The sequence below is a fragment of the Scyliorhinus torazame genome, chromosome 10, assembly GCF_047496885.1.
Source record: "Scyliorhinus torazame isolate Kashiwa2021f chromosome 10, sScyTor2.1, whole genome shotgun sequence".
In the NCBI taxonomy this organism is placed as follows: Eukaryota; Metazoa; Chordata; class Chondrichthyes; order Carcharhiniformes; family Scyliorhinidae; genus Scyliorhinus; species Scyliorhinus torazame.
In genome coordinates, this window is record NC_092716.1 from 174495596 (window position 1) to 174513158 (window position 17563).

General features: G+C 55.7%; 1 protein-coding gene across 1 annotated transcript in view; it reads left to right on the top strand.

Annotated features, from left to right (window-relative positions):
* LOC140430273 (anoctamin-9-like) overlaps positions 1-17563 on the top strand; it is a 630447-nt gene that overhangs the window by 129628 nt on the left and 483256 nt on the right. Inside the window, exon 11 of the mRNA XM_072517696.1 lies at positions 15966-16048. Within this exon, the coding sequence (XP_072373797.1) occupies positions 15966-16048 (83 nt within the window). The remainder of the gene's footprint in view (positions 1-15965; positions 16049-17563) is intronic.

A 17563-nucleotide genomic window follows, 5' to 3' on the forward strand; every position in this document is an offset into this window, starting at 1 on the left:
CAAATCAAACCGGAGTGCCTTCAGCTCAGCCCCCACACGGAGAACTCTGCTGCAATTTTTAAACACTGGCTGGCGTGCTTTAAGGGCTACCTCGACACGGCCGTAGGCACCCCCACGGAAGGACAGAAGATGCATCTCCTGCGCTCACGAGTCAGCCCTGGGATCTATCTTCTTATCGAGGAGGTGGAGAACAATGCTGCCGCGATCGAACTGCTAGAAGGACATTATATCCGCCCTGTGAACCAGGTCTACGCTTGTCACCTGCTTGCTACTAGGCGGCAAAAGCCCCGAGGAAATGTTGGAAGATTTCTACCGGGCGCTACTGGTGCTGGGCCAAAACTGTGGCTGCCCGCAGGTTTCGGGGAGTGAACACACGGAACTTTTAATCAGGGATGCTTTCGTAGCAGGTATGAGCTCCCCAGATATCCGCCGAAGACTCCTTGAAAGGGACACTCTGGGACTTACAGAGGCTCGGGCCCTGGCAGGGTCCATGGACAAAAACACGCAGTCCTTTGCGCCTGACCGCGCGATGGCCCCCTGGGCTGCGTGGCACCCTGCAGCGGCAGCCCCAGAGGCCTTCCCCCTGACTCCGCAAGCCTGCGCTACGAGAAGGCCCGCTAACGCCGCCGGGCCCCGCTGTTTCTTCTGCGGGCAGGCGAATCATCCCCGCCCGCGCTGCCCGGCCCGCACCGCCGCCTGCAAAAGGTGCGGCAAGAAGGGCCACTGTGGGGGTCTGCCGGGCCCGCGCCGTGGCCGCGGTCTCCAGCGACTATCGGCAACACCCCCTTCAGGCCCCGACCGGCCAGTGCTCACCGCCACCCCCCTAACCTAGGGCCATGTGCGACCCACGGGCGCGGCCATCTTGCCCCCCGGACACCACGCTGGACGGGTGGGCGCCGCCATTTTGTCCATCGCCGCCGCCATCTTATTCATCCCTGGACACCATGTGCGACCCATGGGTGACGCCATCTTGGATGGGGCCCCACGCCCCCAGCACAGCCGACTACACGCTGCCCGATCAGAACTCTCAATTGCTTCAGCTGGCCTCGGTGACACTGGACCAAAGTCGACCCCGGAAGCCTGCAACAGCTACAACGACGGTCTCCATCAACGGCCACGGGACGTCTTGCTTGATTGACTCTGGGAGCACGGAAAGCTTTGTTCACCCCGACACGGTAAGGCGCTGTTCACTTGTAACCCACCCTGTAAATCAAAGGACCTCCCTGTCCTCCGGGTCACACTCGGTGGAGATAAAGGGGTTCTGCCTAGCGAACCTCACTGTCCAAGGGAGGAAATTCAACAGTTTCCGCCTGTATGTCCTGCCGCACCTCTGCGCGGCTACCCTCCTGGGGCTGGACTTCCAATGCCATCTGCAAAGCCTGACTTTTAAATTCGGCGGCCCAATACCCCCCCTTACTGTCTGCGGCCTCGCAACCCTTAAGGTCGACCCGCCTTCCCTGTTTGCGAACCTCACCCCGGATTGCAAACCCGTCGCCACCAGGAGCAGATGGTACAGTGCCCAGGACCGGACCTTCATCAGGTCAGAGGTCCAAAGGCAGCTGAGGGAAGGGGTCATCGAAGCGAGCAACAGTCCCTGGAGAGCTCAAGAAGTGGTGGTAAAGACCGGGGAGAAACATAGATTGGTCATTGACTACAATCAGATCATCAACAGGTTTACGCAGCTGGACGCGTACCCTCTCCCCCGTATAGCCGACCTGGTAAACAGGATCGCGCAATATAAGGTCTTCTCCACGGTGGATCTCAAGTCCGCCTACCACCAGCTACCCCTCCGCACTAGTGACCGCCAGTACACTGCCCTCGAAGCAGATGGGCAGCTCTATCACTTTTTAAGAGTTCCCTTTGGTGCCACTAATGGGGTCTCGGTCTTCCAACGAGAGATGGACCGAATGGTTGACCGGTACGGCTTACGCGCAACTTTCCCGTATCTGGATAACGTCACCATCTGCGGCCATGACCAGCAGGACAACGACACCAGTCGATGTCAGGAACAACAGGAGGGCACGGTGTCGGTGTAAGTTCCCGTAACGAGCGTGGAAGTAGGCGAAGAGCCTGGCCATTGCGCCTACGAATGGATCCATCAGGGATGCGAACCAGGAACGAACGGGGAGCCATGCTTCGGAGAACTTCGGCAGGTGCTGACCAGCCACCTTCTGGTAGGTGGATGAGGACTTCGTCTCCAGGGGCCAGGGCAGGAAGATCGGTTGCCCGTGTGTCATATGCCCTCTTCTGGCGAACGTGCTGCTGTTGCATTATGTGTAGTACCAGAGCATGGTTGGTTGTGGGTACCAGAATGGGAGGCACAGTGGTCCTGAGGGCGCGACCCATTAACAGCTGGGCTGGTGAGAGGCCAGCGGCTAGTGGGGCCAAGCGATAGGCCAGCAGGGCTAGGCAGAAATCCGATCCGGCAGCAGCAGCCTTGCAGAGGAGCCGCTTAACGATGTGAATGCCCTTCTCCGCCTTCCCATTGGACTGGGGATGCAGAGGGCTGGACGTCACGTGTGTGAAGCCATACGAGGCAGCAAAGGATGACCATTCCTGGCTGGCGAAACAGGGCCCATTGTCCGACATGACAGTCATCGGAATGCCGTGGCGAGCGAAGGTGTCTTTGCAGGCCCTTATGACAGCGAACGATGTCAAATCGTGCAGGCATATGACCTCTGGACAGTTGGAAAAGTAGTCAACGATGACTACATAGTCCCTGCCGAGCACGTGAAAGAGGTCCACACCCACCTTCGCCCAGGGGGACGTCACCAGCTCATGGGGCAGAAGCGTTTCAGGAGGTTGCGCCGGTTGAAACCTTTGACAGGTGGGGCAGTTGAGCACCATGTTGGCAATGTCATCACTGATGCCCGGCCAATACACCGCCTCTCGGGCCCTCCGTCTGCACTTCTCGATCCCCAGATGGCCTTTGTGTAGTTGGTCGAGGACCAGCTTGTGCATGCTGTGCGGAATCACAATCCGGTCCAGTTTTAGGACACCATCAATGACGGCTAAGTCGTCTCGGACATTGTAGAACTGCGGGCACTGCCCTTTGAGCCACCCTCCCGTCATGTGGCGCATCACCCGTTGTAGAAGGGGGTCAACCGCAGTCTCTCGGCGAATACGGGTCAGACTGAAGTCGTCAGCTGGCAGATTTGCCGATGTGAAAGCCACCTGCGCCTCGACCTGACAGACGAACCCCTCCAAATTGGCGGTGTGCTCACTGCTCTAGATAGGGCATCTGCAATGATAAGGTCCTTACCCGGGGTGTACACCAGTTGAAAGTCATACCTCCTGAGTTTAAGTAGGATGCGCTGGAGGCGAGGGGGTCATCTCGTTCAGGTCCTCATTAATGGTGCTGACCAGGGGGCAGTGGTCAGTCTCAATGGTAAACCGGGGGAGACCATACACGTAATCATGGAACTTGTCTATCCCAATTAACAAGCCCAGGCACTCCTTTTCGATCTGCGAGTAGCGCTGTTCTGTGGGGGTCATGGCCCGCGAGGCATAGGCGACCGGGGCCCACGACGCAGTGTCATCCCGCTGTAGGAGCACCGCCCCAATGCCGGACTGGCTGGCATCAGTCGAAATTTTGGTGTCATGCGATGTGTCGAAAAACACTAATACCGGTGCTGTGGTGAGCTTAGGTTTGAGCTCCTCCCATTCCTGCTGGTGTGTGTGCAGCCACTGGAACTCCGTGGACTTCTTGACGAGGTGGCGCAGAGCCGTCGTGTGGGAGGCAAGGTTGGAATGAACGTCCCCAGGAAGTTGACAATGCCTAGGAAGCGTAGCACTGCTTTCTTGTCTGCCGGCTGCGGCATGGCTGTAATGGCGCTCACCTTGTCTGCATCCGGACGGACCCCTGACCGGGAAATGTGGTCCCCCAGGAACTTCAGCTCGGTTTGGCCGAAAGAACACTTGGCTCGGTTGAGGCGCGGGCCGTTTTCGCGTATGCGCGCAAAGACGCGCTGGAGACGATATATGTGCTCCTGTGGTGTGGTGGACCAGATGATGACGTTGTCCACGTAGACGCGCAACCCTTCGATGCCTTCCATCATCTGCTCCATGATCCTATGAAAGACCTCGGATGCCGAGATGATGCCAAATGGCATTCGGTTGTAGCAGAACCTGCCGAAAGGGGTGTTGAAGGTGCACAGCTTTTGGCTGGACGGATCCAGTTGGATCTGCCAAAAACCCTTTGAGGCATCCAGTTTCGTGCAGATTTTAGCCCGGGCCATTTCGCTCGTGATATCTTCCCGTTTGGGTATGGGGTAGTTCTCCCTCATTATGTTGTTGTTGAGGTCTTTTGGATCATTGCAGATCCGGAGCTCGCCGGAGGGCTTCTTAACACACACCATGGAGCTGACCCATGGCGTGGGCTCCGTGAGCCGGGATAGGACCCCTTGGTCCTGGAGATCCTGCAGCTGCTGCTTGAGGCGGTCTTTGAGTGGAGCTGGGATCCTGCGAGGTGCGTGAATGACCAGGGTGGCATCCGGTTTGAGCCGAATTCTGTAGGTGTATGGCAGTGTTCCCATGCCCTCGAATGCCCCCTGGTTGTGGGCGAGGAGCGATTGGAGCTGTGCGCTGAACTCTGCATCCGGGAAGTCAGATGTGCCGTCTGGAGAGAGAGAGTGACTCGTTGCACGAGGTGGAGAGCCTTGCATGCCTGTGCGCCTAGCAGGGAGTCCTTCGATGATCCGACTATCTAGAATGAGAGTGTGGCCGTGTGTGTATTGTGTGTCACCTGGAGCTGGCAGGATCCCATAGCCGGGATAACGTTCCCGTTGTAGTCGACCATCCTGCAACGGGACGGCGAATTGGTGGTCTGACCTTCATGGCGTAGAAGGCTGACCATGCTATGAGGTTGGCGGAGGCGCCAGTGTCCAGACGGAATGTTATCGGTGATCGGTTGACCGTTAGGGTGGCACACCATTCATCACCCGGATTGATCGTGTTAACTTACAGCGGCTGGTGGGTCCTGGCTGGAGACATTCGGTTCCCATCAATGACCGCAACACGGAAGGCGTCCCGGTCGTCTGTGTCACTGGTCTGGATATCGCCTGGGCACGACTCGTAATAAGGAGGCTGAATGGTCCGCACGTCCCTGCGAGGTTTCCGGAGTTGTGGAACATTGACAGGTTGAGCTGCTCGACAGCAAGCAGCGTAGTGGCCCAGCTTGCCACAGCGGAAGCATTGTGGGGTTCTTGCAGGACATTGCCGCTTTAAATGTGCGGCTCCACAGTTGCCGCACATCGTGACGTCATGGCGTTCGTTGCGCCACTGCGCATGCGCAGTTCGGTTGAGCGCGCCTGCGCATCACGTCCCTCAGTGTTGTCGTAGTTTTTGGCGCTGCGGGAGGCCTTGAAAACTGCGCGAAATGGCCGCCCTCGTCCGGGCCGCGGGCCGGGAGGAACTCGATCGCCTGGACCCGTTCGGCCTCGTAGAGTGCCTGCCTCACCGATCCGGCCGCATAGGACCCCTGCCGCGCCGATTCAGCTGGCTGAAATTGGGTATAGCGGCTAGTCGCGTTTTCGTGCAGGACACAGGCTTCGATTGCGGTGGCTAAGGTGAGGCCTTTTATTTTTAAGAGCTGCTGGCGTAGGGTGCCCGAGGTGACCCCAAAAACGATCTGGTCCCGAATCATGGAATCGGAGGTGGTGTCGTAACCGCAGGACTGGGCGAGGATACGGAGATGCGTAAGGAATGACTGAAAGGGCTCATCCTTACCTTGCAGGTGCTGCTGGAAGAGATACCTCTCGAAGCTCTCGTTAACCTCGACGTTGAAGTGTTGGTCGAGCTTGAGAAGGACCGTCTTGTATTTGGTCTTGTCCTCGCCTTCCGCGAACACCAGGGAGTTGTAGACATGGATGGCGTGTTGACCTGCCGTGGTGAGGAGGATGGCGATCTTTCTGGTGTCCGAGGCGCTTTCCTTTTCGTTTGCTTCCAGAAAGAGCTGGAAGCGTTGTTTGAACAGCTTCCAATTAACGCCGAGGTTTCCAGCGACTTACAACGGCTGCGGTGTGTTGACGGTGTCCATGGCGCAGGATGGCAGATTCCGGAGGATTTGTAGGTAGGTACCAAAGTCACTCCTGGTACTATGAAGTGTTGGGTACTCAAACGAACCAACACGGTTGCGAATGGTACAACATAGTTTTATTTCAAACATCTATTTGCACTGGTAAACTGTTTACTGAGGCTCGATCATGACCCTTGATTCTGTGGACCTATTCCTAATTCTATCTTGTAGTGACACTCAGCACATGGTGGATGTCTGAGTGGCTTGTAATGAGCTCTGTGCCCTGAACCGTCTCATGCTCGAGTGTGCCTGTTTTGTACTGTGTATGCTCTTGCCTGTGATTGGCTGTCGTGTTGTGTGTGTGTTGATTGGTCCGTTGATCTGTCCATCAGTATGTATGTATGCATGTGCTATGATGTTCACCTGGATATCATGACAGCGCTGCCTCGGGTTCTTCAGCTATTATGCACAGTGGGTCCCCAATTACGCAGACAAAGCCCGACCCCGATCCAGTCCACAACCTTCCCCCTGTCGACGGAGGCCCGCCAGGCTTTCAGCCGCAGCAAAGCAGACATTGCAAAGGCCACGATGCGTGCCATCGACCAGTCCCTCCCCTTCCAGGTCGAGAGCGATGCGTCTGACGTAGCTCTGGCGGCCACCCTCAACCAAGCGGGCAGGCCTGTGGCTTTCTTCTCCCCTACCCTCCATGCTTCCGAAATTCGCCATTCCTCGGTCGAAAAAGAGGCACAAGGCATAGTAGAAGCTGTGCGACACTGGAGGCATTAGCTGGCCGGCAGGAGATTTACTCTCCTCACGGACCAACGGTCGGTTGCCTTCATGTTCGATAATGCACAGCGGGGCAAGATTAAGAACGACAAGATCTTGCAGTGGAGGATAGAACTTTCCACCTTCAACTACGAGATCTTGTACCATCCGGGGAAGCTAAACGAGCCTCCTGATGCCCTGTCCCGCGGCACTTATGCCACCGCACAAGTGGACCACCTCCGATCCCTCCACGAGGACCTCTGGCACCCCGGGGGTCACTCGCTTTTTCCATTTTATCAAGACCCGCAACCTGCCCTACTCCATCGAGGAGGTCAGGTCAGTCACCAGGGACTGCCAAATCTGCGCAGAGTGCAAACCGCACTTCTACCGGCCAGAGAGGGCGCACCTGATAAAGGCTTCCCGTCCCTTTGAAGGCCTCAGCATGGATTTCAAAGACCCCCTCCCCTCCACCGACCGCAACACGTATTTTCTTAACGTGATTGACGATTATTCCCGGTTCCCATTCGCCATCCCCTGCCCAGACATGACCACAACCACCGTCATCAAGGCCCTCCAGGGTATCTTTACACTGTTCGGTTTCCCCGCATACATACTCAGTGATAGGGGGTCCTCCTTTATGAGCGCCGAACTGCGTCAATTCCTGCTCAGCAAGGGCATCGCCTTGAGCAGGACGACAATTTACAACCCCCGGGGAAACGGGCAGGTAGAGAGGGAGAACGGAACAGTCTGGAAGACCGTCCTGCTGGCCCTACGGTCCAGGAATCTCCCAGTCTCCCGCTGCAGGAAGTCCTCCCGGTGGCCCTCCACGCAATCCGGTCGCTGCTCTGTACAACCACAAATCCGACACCTCACGAACGTCTCCTTGTTTTCCCCAGGAAGTCCTCCTCTGGGACCTGGCTCCCAACCTGGCTAGCGACACCCGGACCCATACTGCTTCGGAAGCATGTGAGGGCGCACAAGTCGGACCCGTTGGTCAAGAAGGTCCACCTGCTGCACGCCAACCCCCAGTACGCCTACGCAGCATTCCCTGACGGCCTGCAAGACACAGTCTCCCTTCGGGACCTGGCGCCCTCCGGAACCCCATGCGCACCTGAACCATTGCCCCCACCCCCACCCTCCCCACAGCACCTCAATGGAGGGTCAGTACTCCCGCCGCTCCTGCCTAGACCCGACCACACACCGACGCCCCCTACAGGCGCCCCCCCCCCCCCCCCTGTCAACCTTTTTGCCCCAACAGCGCCGCCTAGGGGTGACAAAGCTGCCAGGGAGGACGACACCACGCTCCCGGAGTTGCAACCGCCGGGACCCTCATCAGAATCACCGCCGAGGCCCAGACACTCCAGAAGGACGACCAGGCCACCCGATCGACTGATTGCTGCACTATGAACACTTTGTAAATACCCTCGACATCACGGTACCTCCATACCTGGTCATACCATGCGAAAGGCGACTATTAACACTGGCCACCACCCCCGCCGGGCTCTTTTTTAACAGGGGGTGAATGTGGTAGTACCAGGTATTGCGGTACCTTAAGAGGCTGATGACCATTGGTTAGACCCAGGAGTCTACCATTGGCTGTTGTACGTAGCTCCGCTCTGAGAGGCGGAGTATAAGAAAGGGTGCCATCCCAGCAGCCTTCACTTTCTGTGTCAAAGCTGCTGGGGAAGAGTTCTAGTAGATTAAAGTCTTCAGTTATGAATCACTTCGTCTTGAGTGTAATTGATTGCGCATCAGTGTGCACACTTCCCAGGGAGTGTGCACGACAGCTGCATCCTGGGTCAGTCGGACATCCCTGGACTCTTGGAGGACCACCCCAGGATAGCCGGTTGGCTCTTGGGGGATAAGGGGTAACAGCTCAGGACCTGGCTAATGACGCCAGTACGGAGGCCAGTGAGCGATGTGGACACCCTCTGCAACAAGGCTCATGCGGCCACCCAATCTGTCATTGAGAGGTGCATCGGACTGCTCAAAATGCGGTTCCGATGCCTCGACCGCTCTTGTAGAGCACTGCAGTGCACCCCCCAGCGAGTCGTCCGCTTTGTGGTGGCCTACTGTGATCCCTGAAAGTTGCCACCCAGGTTGAGAGGGTTGTTAAGAAGGCGTACGGTGTGTTCGCTTTTATTGGTAGAGGGATTGAGTTTCGGAGCCATGTGGTCATGTTGCAGCCGTACAATACTCTGGTGCAGCCGCATTTAGAGTATTGCGTGCAATTCTGGTCGCCGCATTATAGGAAGGATGTGGAAGTATTGGAAAGGGTGCAGAGGAGACTTACCAGAATGTTGCCTGGTATGGAGGGAAGATCTTATGAGGAAAGGCTGAGGGACTTGAGGCTGTTTTCGTTAGAGAGAAGAAGGTTAAGAGGTGACTTAATTGAGGCATACAAGATGATCAGAGGATTGGACAGGGTGGACAGTGAGAGCCTTTTTCCACAGATGGTGATGTCTAGCATGAGGGGACATACCTTTAAATTGAGGGGAGATAGATATAAGACAGATGTCAGAGGTAGGTTCTTTACTCAGAAAGTAGTAAGGGCTTGGAATGCCCTGCCTGTAACAGTAGTGGACACGCCAACACTAAGGACATTCAAATGGTCATTGGATAGACATATGGACGATAAGGGAATAGTGTAGATGGGCTTTAGAGTGGTTTCACAGGTCGGCGCAACATCGAGGGCCGAAGGGCCTGTACTGTGCTGTAATGCTCTATGTTCTACACAACCTGGCACAGCAGCAGGGTGACATGATGGAGGGGGATGAACATGTGGCCACCTCCGAAAAGAGGAAGTGTCAGACCAGGAGGCGCTGGAGGACGAGCGCAGGGAGGTTGCGCAGGAGCAGCCAGAAGATGGAGCACAGGTGGGAGTGGCGAGCGTCCGTCAAACCTGGAGGGCCAGGGAGGCCCTCATCCTCACCCACTTCACATAGGACATGGCCTCCTCTATCATTCCTCCTCTCCCAAAACCCCCTCCCGCTCCCTCATCCTTTGCCTTCCCCCTCCCCCGATCACCATCCTCCCACCCCCACCTGCCCTCAATTTCCCACCCTCCCAGTGTTGTGTAACATCAAACCAGGGTGACGGGACTGTGTCGGCACTGTCAGCGGTCACGGTTAAGATGACAATCCACAGAGTGCTAAGCGCTGGTACCCCTCATTCAATGCCATAGTCTGACCTCTGCCTGTCTCTTGAGTGCTCGCTCACACCCATCACCTGTACGTGGTGGGGGGGGGGGGGGGGAGTCCAGGACTTCCATGTCCGTGGAAATGGGGCATGGGATTGTTGCACGGCCTGCATAGCGGAGGAAAATGCCAGAGGCATCATATTGGTCCAGCTCAACAGACGTTAATGATTTAAATAAGTGTCCTCAACTTATCACGATGGTGCCACCCCACTCTCCTTACACCTCCCATACTCCCCCACCCTCCCCCCCAAGCATCCTCTCCCCCTTACCTCCTACTCCCCTTACCCCTACCCACTCCTCCACCCCCCAATGCCCTCTCAGTGATCCTCGATATGCTTAGTCTTCCACGCTCTTTCGCTACCTCTAAGTGTGTCCTCAGGATGTACATCAGAAATGGAGGCAGCTAACTGCTTACCACATCCTGTGGCTTTCAGTGCTCCTGCCAGGCATCTTCTGGGGCAGGGGGACCTAGCGCACCTGTTCGCGGCACATGCTCCGCCATGCCGCACTGTACCGGGTGTTGACTGTGAGATGCACTGTTGTTAGGGGGGGTGCAACTCCGGGGAGCTGGTGGCCGCCGTCACCCTCCATAGGACGGCTCTGGGTTGAGACCCAGCTCCCCCTCCTCCCGTTCGGTGGCCATTTGACCCTGAGGTTCACCTCAGGACGGAGGAGCAGCTGAATCGAGCCCCGGCTGCCCCTGTGTCATTTGGCTTAGCCAGCCCTGGCGGCTGCCCAATGCCTGGTTTTGCAGCATGGTTTTGACGCCCTCGGTGCTGCTCCTCAGTGACTGGGACATGCTCTGGAGTGCCCCGACAATGCCCATCTGAGACTGGGAAATGCTCCTCAGTGCCTTATCAAGGTCCACCTGGTACTGGGTGACGTCCCCCACTGACTGGGACATGTTGTTGAGGTGCGAAGTCATGGCCGCCATTGACTGAGCCACGCCTTGGACACCTCCACTCATGTTGCCGACGTACTGCACTGCATACGAGAGTATTACAGTAAGGCCCCTGTATTACAGGTACGGGGGTAGATCCCTGCCTGCTGGCTCCGCCAGTAGGCGGAGTATAAATGTGTGTGCTCTCCGAACTGCAGCCATTTCAGCGGCAGCTGTAGGAGGCCACACATCTCTGTAATAAAGGCTCGATTACTCTCTACTCTCGTCTCGTCGTAATTGATAGTGCATCAATTTGTTACACAGAGATTTTACAAAGATCGAGCTCCGCATCAAGCCGGATCGCTTGCAGCTGCATCCTCAAGCTGGCAACGCCAGAAAGGACTTCGCACATTGGCTAGCTTGCTTTGAAGCATACATCGGATCTGCGACAGACCCAATCACAGAAGCTCCAGATTCTGTACACGCGGCTGAGCCCCGATGTCTTTCCCCTCATCCAGGACGCGCCGACCTACGCAGAGGTGATGGCGCTAGTGAAGGAGAACTGCACTCAGCAGACCAACAAGATCTATGCCAGGCACCTCCTGTCCACGCGGCACCAACTTCCCGGTGAGTCTGGAAGATTTCTGGCGTGCCCTGCTCGCCCTGGTGAGACTGTGATTCCCAAGCAGTTTCGGCCGCTGAACATTATAACCTGCTAATGAGAGACGCGTTCATTACGGGCATAGGGTCGGCCTACATCCACCACGCCTCTTAGAAGGGGCTACGCTTGACCTCGCGGCGACTAAGAAACTCGCGCTCTCGCTCACAGTCACCTCACGAAACGTACAGGCGTATGCCCCCGACCGCACGGCCCACCCATCGTAGACCCCATCAGCGACCACCCCCAGCCAACCCCATGCCTGCGCTGTGCGGCAGCCAACCAATCAGGATGGTCGTTGACTACAGTCAGACCATCAATCGGTACACGCAGCTCGACGCGTCCCCCCTCCCACGCATATCTGATATGGTCAATCAGATTGCACAGCACCGGGTCTTCTCGACAGTGGACCTGAAATCTGCCTACCACCATCTCCCCATTCGCAAGACGGATCACCCGTACACTGCGTTTGAAGCGGACGGCCGTCTTTATCATTTCCTTAGAGTTCCCTTCGGCGTCACTAACGGGGTCCCAGTCTTCCAACGGGAGATGGACCGAATGGTTGACTGCGGGCCACTTTCCCGGACCTGGATAACATCACCATCTGCGGCCACGACCAGCAGGACCATGACGCTGACTTTTCCAAATTTCTCCACACCGCCAAACTCCTCAACCTAACCTACAACAAGGAGAAGTGCGTGTTCAGCACGAACCGATTAGCCATCCTCGGCTATGTGGTTCAGAACGGAGCTCTAGGGCCCGACCCCGATCACATGCGCCCCTCATGTATCTCCCCCTTCCCCACTGCCCCAAGGCCCTCAAACGATGCCTGGGGTTCTTTTCGTACTATGCCCAGTGGGTCCCTAACTATGCGACAAGACCCGCCCACTCATCCACTCCACTGGCTTCCCACTGACGGCTGAGGCTCACCAGGCCTTCAACCGTATCAAGGCCGACATCGCCAAGGCCGCGATGCACGCGGTCGACGAGACGCTCCCCTTCCAAGTCGAGAGCGATGCATCAGACGTAGCTCTGGCCGCCACCCTCAACCAGGCAGGCAGACCCATGGCATTCTTTTCCCGCACCCTCCATGCCTCCAGAATTCGGCACTCCGTCGAAAAGGAGGCAAAAGCTATCGTTGAAGCTGTGCGGCACTGGAGGAATTACCTGGCTGGCAGGAGATTCCCTCTCCTTACAGACCAACGGTCGGTTGCATTCATGTTCAACAACACACAACGGGGTAAGATCAAAAATGATAAGACCTTGCAGTGGAGGATCGAGCTCTCCACCTTTAATTACGAGATTCTGTATCGCCCCGGTAAGCTCAACGAGCCCCCTGATGCCCTGTCCCGGGGTACATGTGCCAGCACAAGTGGACCGACTCCGGACCCTGCACGACGATCTCGGTCACCCAGGGGTCACCCGCTTTTGTCACTTCACTAAGGCCCGCAATCTGCTCTACTCCATCGAGGAAGTCAGGGCTGTTACCAGAGACTGCCAGGTCTGCGCGGAGTGTAAACCGCACTTCTACCGGACAGGCCGCGCGCGCCTGGTGAAGGCCTCCCGCCCCTTTGAATGCCTCAGCGTGGACTTCAAAGGGCCCCTACCCTCCACCGACCGCAACACGTATTTTCTCAATGTGGTCGACGAATATTCCAGATTCCCCTTCGCCATCCCATGCTTATGACCTCTGCCACCGTCATCAAAGCCCTCAACACCATCTTCGCTCTGTTCGGTTTCCCTGCCTACGTCCACAGCGACCAGGGATCCTCATTTATGAGCGATGAGCTGCGACAGTACCTGCTCAACAGGGGCATTGCCTCGAGCAGGACGATCAGCTACAACCCCCGGGGAAACGGGCAGGTGGAGCGGGAGAATGGGACGGTCTGGAAGGCCATCCAGCTGGCCCTACGGTCCAGAAATCTCCCGGCCTCCCGCTGGCAGGAGGTCCTCCCCGACGCACTTCACTCCATTCGGTCGCTTCTGTGCACGGCGACTAACAAAACCCCCCATGAACGTCTCTTTGCCTTCCCCAGGAGATCCACCTCCGGGGTTTCGCTCCCAACGTGGCTGGCCGCTCCATGACCCATTCTCCTCCGCAAGCACGTGCGGCTCCACAAGGCGGACCCGTTGGTTGAGAGGGTACGGCTACTCACGCAAACCCGCAGTACGCCTACGTAGCGTACCCCGACGGTTGCCAAAGACAGTCTCCTTCAGGGACCTGGCACCAGCTGGCCCCCCGCCCCGGCGCCACTCTCCCTTCCCCCAGCGCATCCCACCACAGTCCCCGCTCCAGGACAATCCGTCCTCCCCTTGGTCCCACCCGGGGATGAAGAGGATGTCGACGCGCTCCCGGAGTTACCGACGACTGATCTGATGCCTGACTCGCCACCAGCACTGTGGCGCTCTCAGCGACGGATCAAAGCGCCTGACCGTCTAAATTTGTAACCTCTTCTGAAATTTTAATATCAACCTGTATGTAAATAGTTTTCCACCACCCCCGCTCTACTCATTTTTAACAGGGGGTGAATGTGGTAGTCACCACTGTTGTATTATATTGTCTTTCCTGCACTGCATACGAGGGTATTACGGTAAGGCTCCTGTACTACAGGTACGGGGGTAGATCCCTGCCTGCTGGCTCTGCCCAGTAGGCGGAGTATAAATGTGTGTGCTGTCCGAACTGCATCCATTTCGGCAGCAGCTGTAGCAGGCCACACATCTCTGTGTAATAAAGCCTTGATTACTCTCTACTCTTGTCATAATTTATAGTGCATCAGTCGCCAACCAGGCTACCCATTGCGGTCAACACCCTAGCAGTGTTGGCCTCGATGCTATGCATTGCTGGCAACATCTCCTGAGCCTGTAGCCTCTGGAACTACTCCAATCGGTTATGGACCTGCTGGAGTGTCGCTGACATCCCCCTCTGAATCTCACAGCCGCACCCTATCGTCTGCATCAGCTCTGGGTAAACCTGTTTCAGAGGCTCAGCATCTGACTGGCCCAGCTGGGTACCTATGATCCAGCAGACCGCCAACAGCTGTCTCATCTGGATGTTCCTGCCTCCACCTGTTGCGCATCAGCAGCTGTGTGGTCCTCACCAGATTGTGCCCGAAAAGCCTGACCACTACTGGCGCTGACCGAGGTGTGTGGCTCTGCGCTGGTGGAGGTTGGGGATGATAGCGGTGGCATCCTCGGAGCTGTCCTCAGGTGTTCTCATGGAAGTTTGGGGGGGGGGGGGGAGTGCCCGGGGCATCCCCCAGATGGGCTGGCGCCGTCGACTGCAGGTCCTTTGGGATCAATGGATACGTGGTCAGTGGGAAGGATGGGTTAATTTGCATGGCATTTACAACTCATGTTTGGCAGGTCATCTGGGTGTGGGCGAGTGGATCCTCACTTGTGCGTGTGCGCCGATCTCTGTAATGGCCACTGCTCTGTCCTCAGCCACCCCTGCAACCTCCAGGGTCCGTTCCTCATAAGAGGTGAGGACCTTGATGACCGGCACACTGCCGCCCGTCTGGGCCTTCCCCCATCAGTTGTGGGCCAACTTCACCTGTGGGAACAGAGAGGGGGCATCGTTAGCTGCACGTGCAGATGGGGTTGCATGGGTGTTGTGAGAGGGAGCTTGGGGAGATGGGCCGTATTGGGGGGGCGGTGGGGAGTATGGCGGGTGGGAATGGGGCGGTATGGCAGCTGGATATCGGTGAGCCGGGGGCCGGTACGGTGCTGGCTGGGGGCGGTGCCGGGTGCATTCTCATGGGCGGTATTGGGGCTGCGGTGCAAACTCACCCGAGCAGCGTCGGAGAAGGCTGTTGACCTTCCTGATGCACTGGGTGCCGGTCCTCCTGATCACACTGCCCGAGCTGACTGCCGATGTCATTTCCTTCCAGGCAGCACTGGCTGCCTTGTGGCTGACCCTCTGAGACCCTTGGAGGAATAGGGCATGCCGTCTGGCCTTGACCGTTTCAAGTGCTCTGCCCACGCCGGAATCCCCGATTCATGGGATTGGTCGTCTCGTCGACGCGCTGAGTGGGGTTGGCTGTGCAGGAATGGTTTAAGTGCTGCTCTCCCTTGTTAGCAGGGGTCTGGCGAGCGTGGCCCCAGCGAATCAGCCGGCGGTACCATGATTTGCAGCAAGGAGCTTATGGGGCCACATTCAGTGGACCAATTAACATTTTATCAGGGTGATTGCCTCGCCGGGCCGAGGGTCGGGAAGCTTGCGGCAGTTCCCACTTGCTACCACACTTCAAAACCTTTCCGTCAAATTGCACCCTGAGATTTTTTGGGGTTTCTTTCCACATCAAGTATGAGTTGTTGTAACACATTTGACCCATAACACAAAATGAAGCCCATTTGTATAAAATTGTAAATGTGTTTGTTTGCACGATAATATTTTTCATTATAGAATGAAACATTGGCAACCTCTGACTATTTCTCTCTCAAACTGTAGCCACCGTGTTTCTGGAGATGTGGAAACGAGCTCGAATAAAAGTTGTCAGCGAGTGGGATTTGTTCGACTGGGATGAGGATGAGGTAATCACCTTAGCTGAATTACCCACTGATGGTGCATTAACATTAAACCATTGTTTGAAAACACGATTGATACTTTGCTTATGACCCTTATCTTAATTTGGAAAAGTGTTTGAGGTGGGTGCAATAAGTCCACGGAGGCAGAAGTCCCTTCACTAGAATTCCTTTTATTAATGAAACCAACAGCAGTACAACTGCGTGCATTCAGCTTGCTGTCTACACTGGGAGTGCAGAGGATCTGACACTCCCTGTTAAATACAGAGAAAAGGTTCCCTGATTGGGCCACTAATCAGGGAACTCGTACTCCAATTGGCCAATCTCAAGGCCTGGTCTAAGCCGTTATAGTGGGTGATCAGAGGACCGATGTCACGTAGGAGATGCTGAAGTAAACTTGTCTGACAGTGATATCTAACAACCAGCTCATTTCACTTTTGGATTTGCTGTTGATTGTGTCGGGGTAAGCATGGTGAGGAACCACATGATGCAGTTTGAACTAAAGTATTTAAAGGGCCAATAAATAAGGTAAAGTTGCCATAGTCCCAAATGACCATAGGTTGCTTTCTGCTTTGTGGGTGAGAGCTGACTGGTGGTGAGGGTCATCACACCTCAGGTGAGGGGCAACGTTGAGAAGGCAGGGCCTTCATGAATAACCTCAGCTGGAATGGAGATTGAACCCATGCTGCTGGTCTTGCTCTGCATCACAAACCAGCTGTCTATCCAAGTTTGCTAAACCAGCTCCCAAAAGGCAACAAAGTTGCAATTACGAGGAGTTTGGTTTTGGAAGCAAAAAATGAAAAAGTGTGACAATGGGTTCAGGATACTTAATGGTTGTGCCCCAGTTAAATGACCCTTCTTTGAAATGCTGCTGGGGGCTGTGAGGAACTGAAGAGAGATTCTTCTCCCAGCAATTGAAAGAAGAAATCTACTACTGCCATAAAGAAAACATGGTTAAGGTGGCGCAAGAGGTCAGCAGCCGAAGTCTAGAGCTATGCTTCTGGTTTCAGTCCAGGGAGTGCTTTAATAAGCAAAGCAAGTTAGGAAAGGTGAATACAGTTAATCATTCCCTTACAGTCTACTCTGGGCATCTCCAGTCACTTTGAATTGTCAAGTGTATTCCATCATATCACTCCTCATGTCCACTTAACCTGCAAGTGCTCCTTTTTTTCCATACTGTTCCTCAATTTTTTAAATCTATCCATCTATTACTGCCACTCACCTTCATTCTTTTGCAAATTTCTACTCCTTAACAGCCATCATTACAAATGCACTACATTTACTGGATGAACATTTATTCAGTGAACACGGAACTAGAATCAATAATCGGTCTGCTGTTTCTGCCATTTATTCTTTCATGGGATGGGACGTCCGGTGACTGGGATGTGCTAAGAAGTCGCACATCAGATGGCTCTCCTTCCATGAACCCGAAAATAGGCTTTCACCCGAAATAGGCTTCTAATACGAAGGAAAAAAACATCTCTGCACCTCAACCAACAGCAACGCGAAGGGAAATGCCAAACA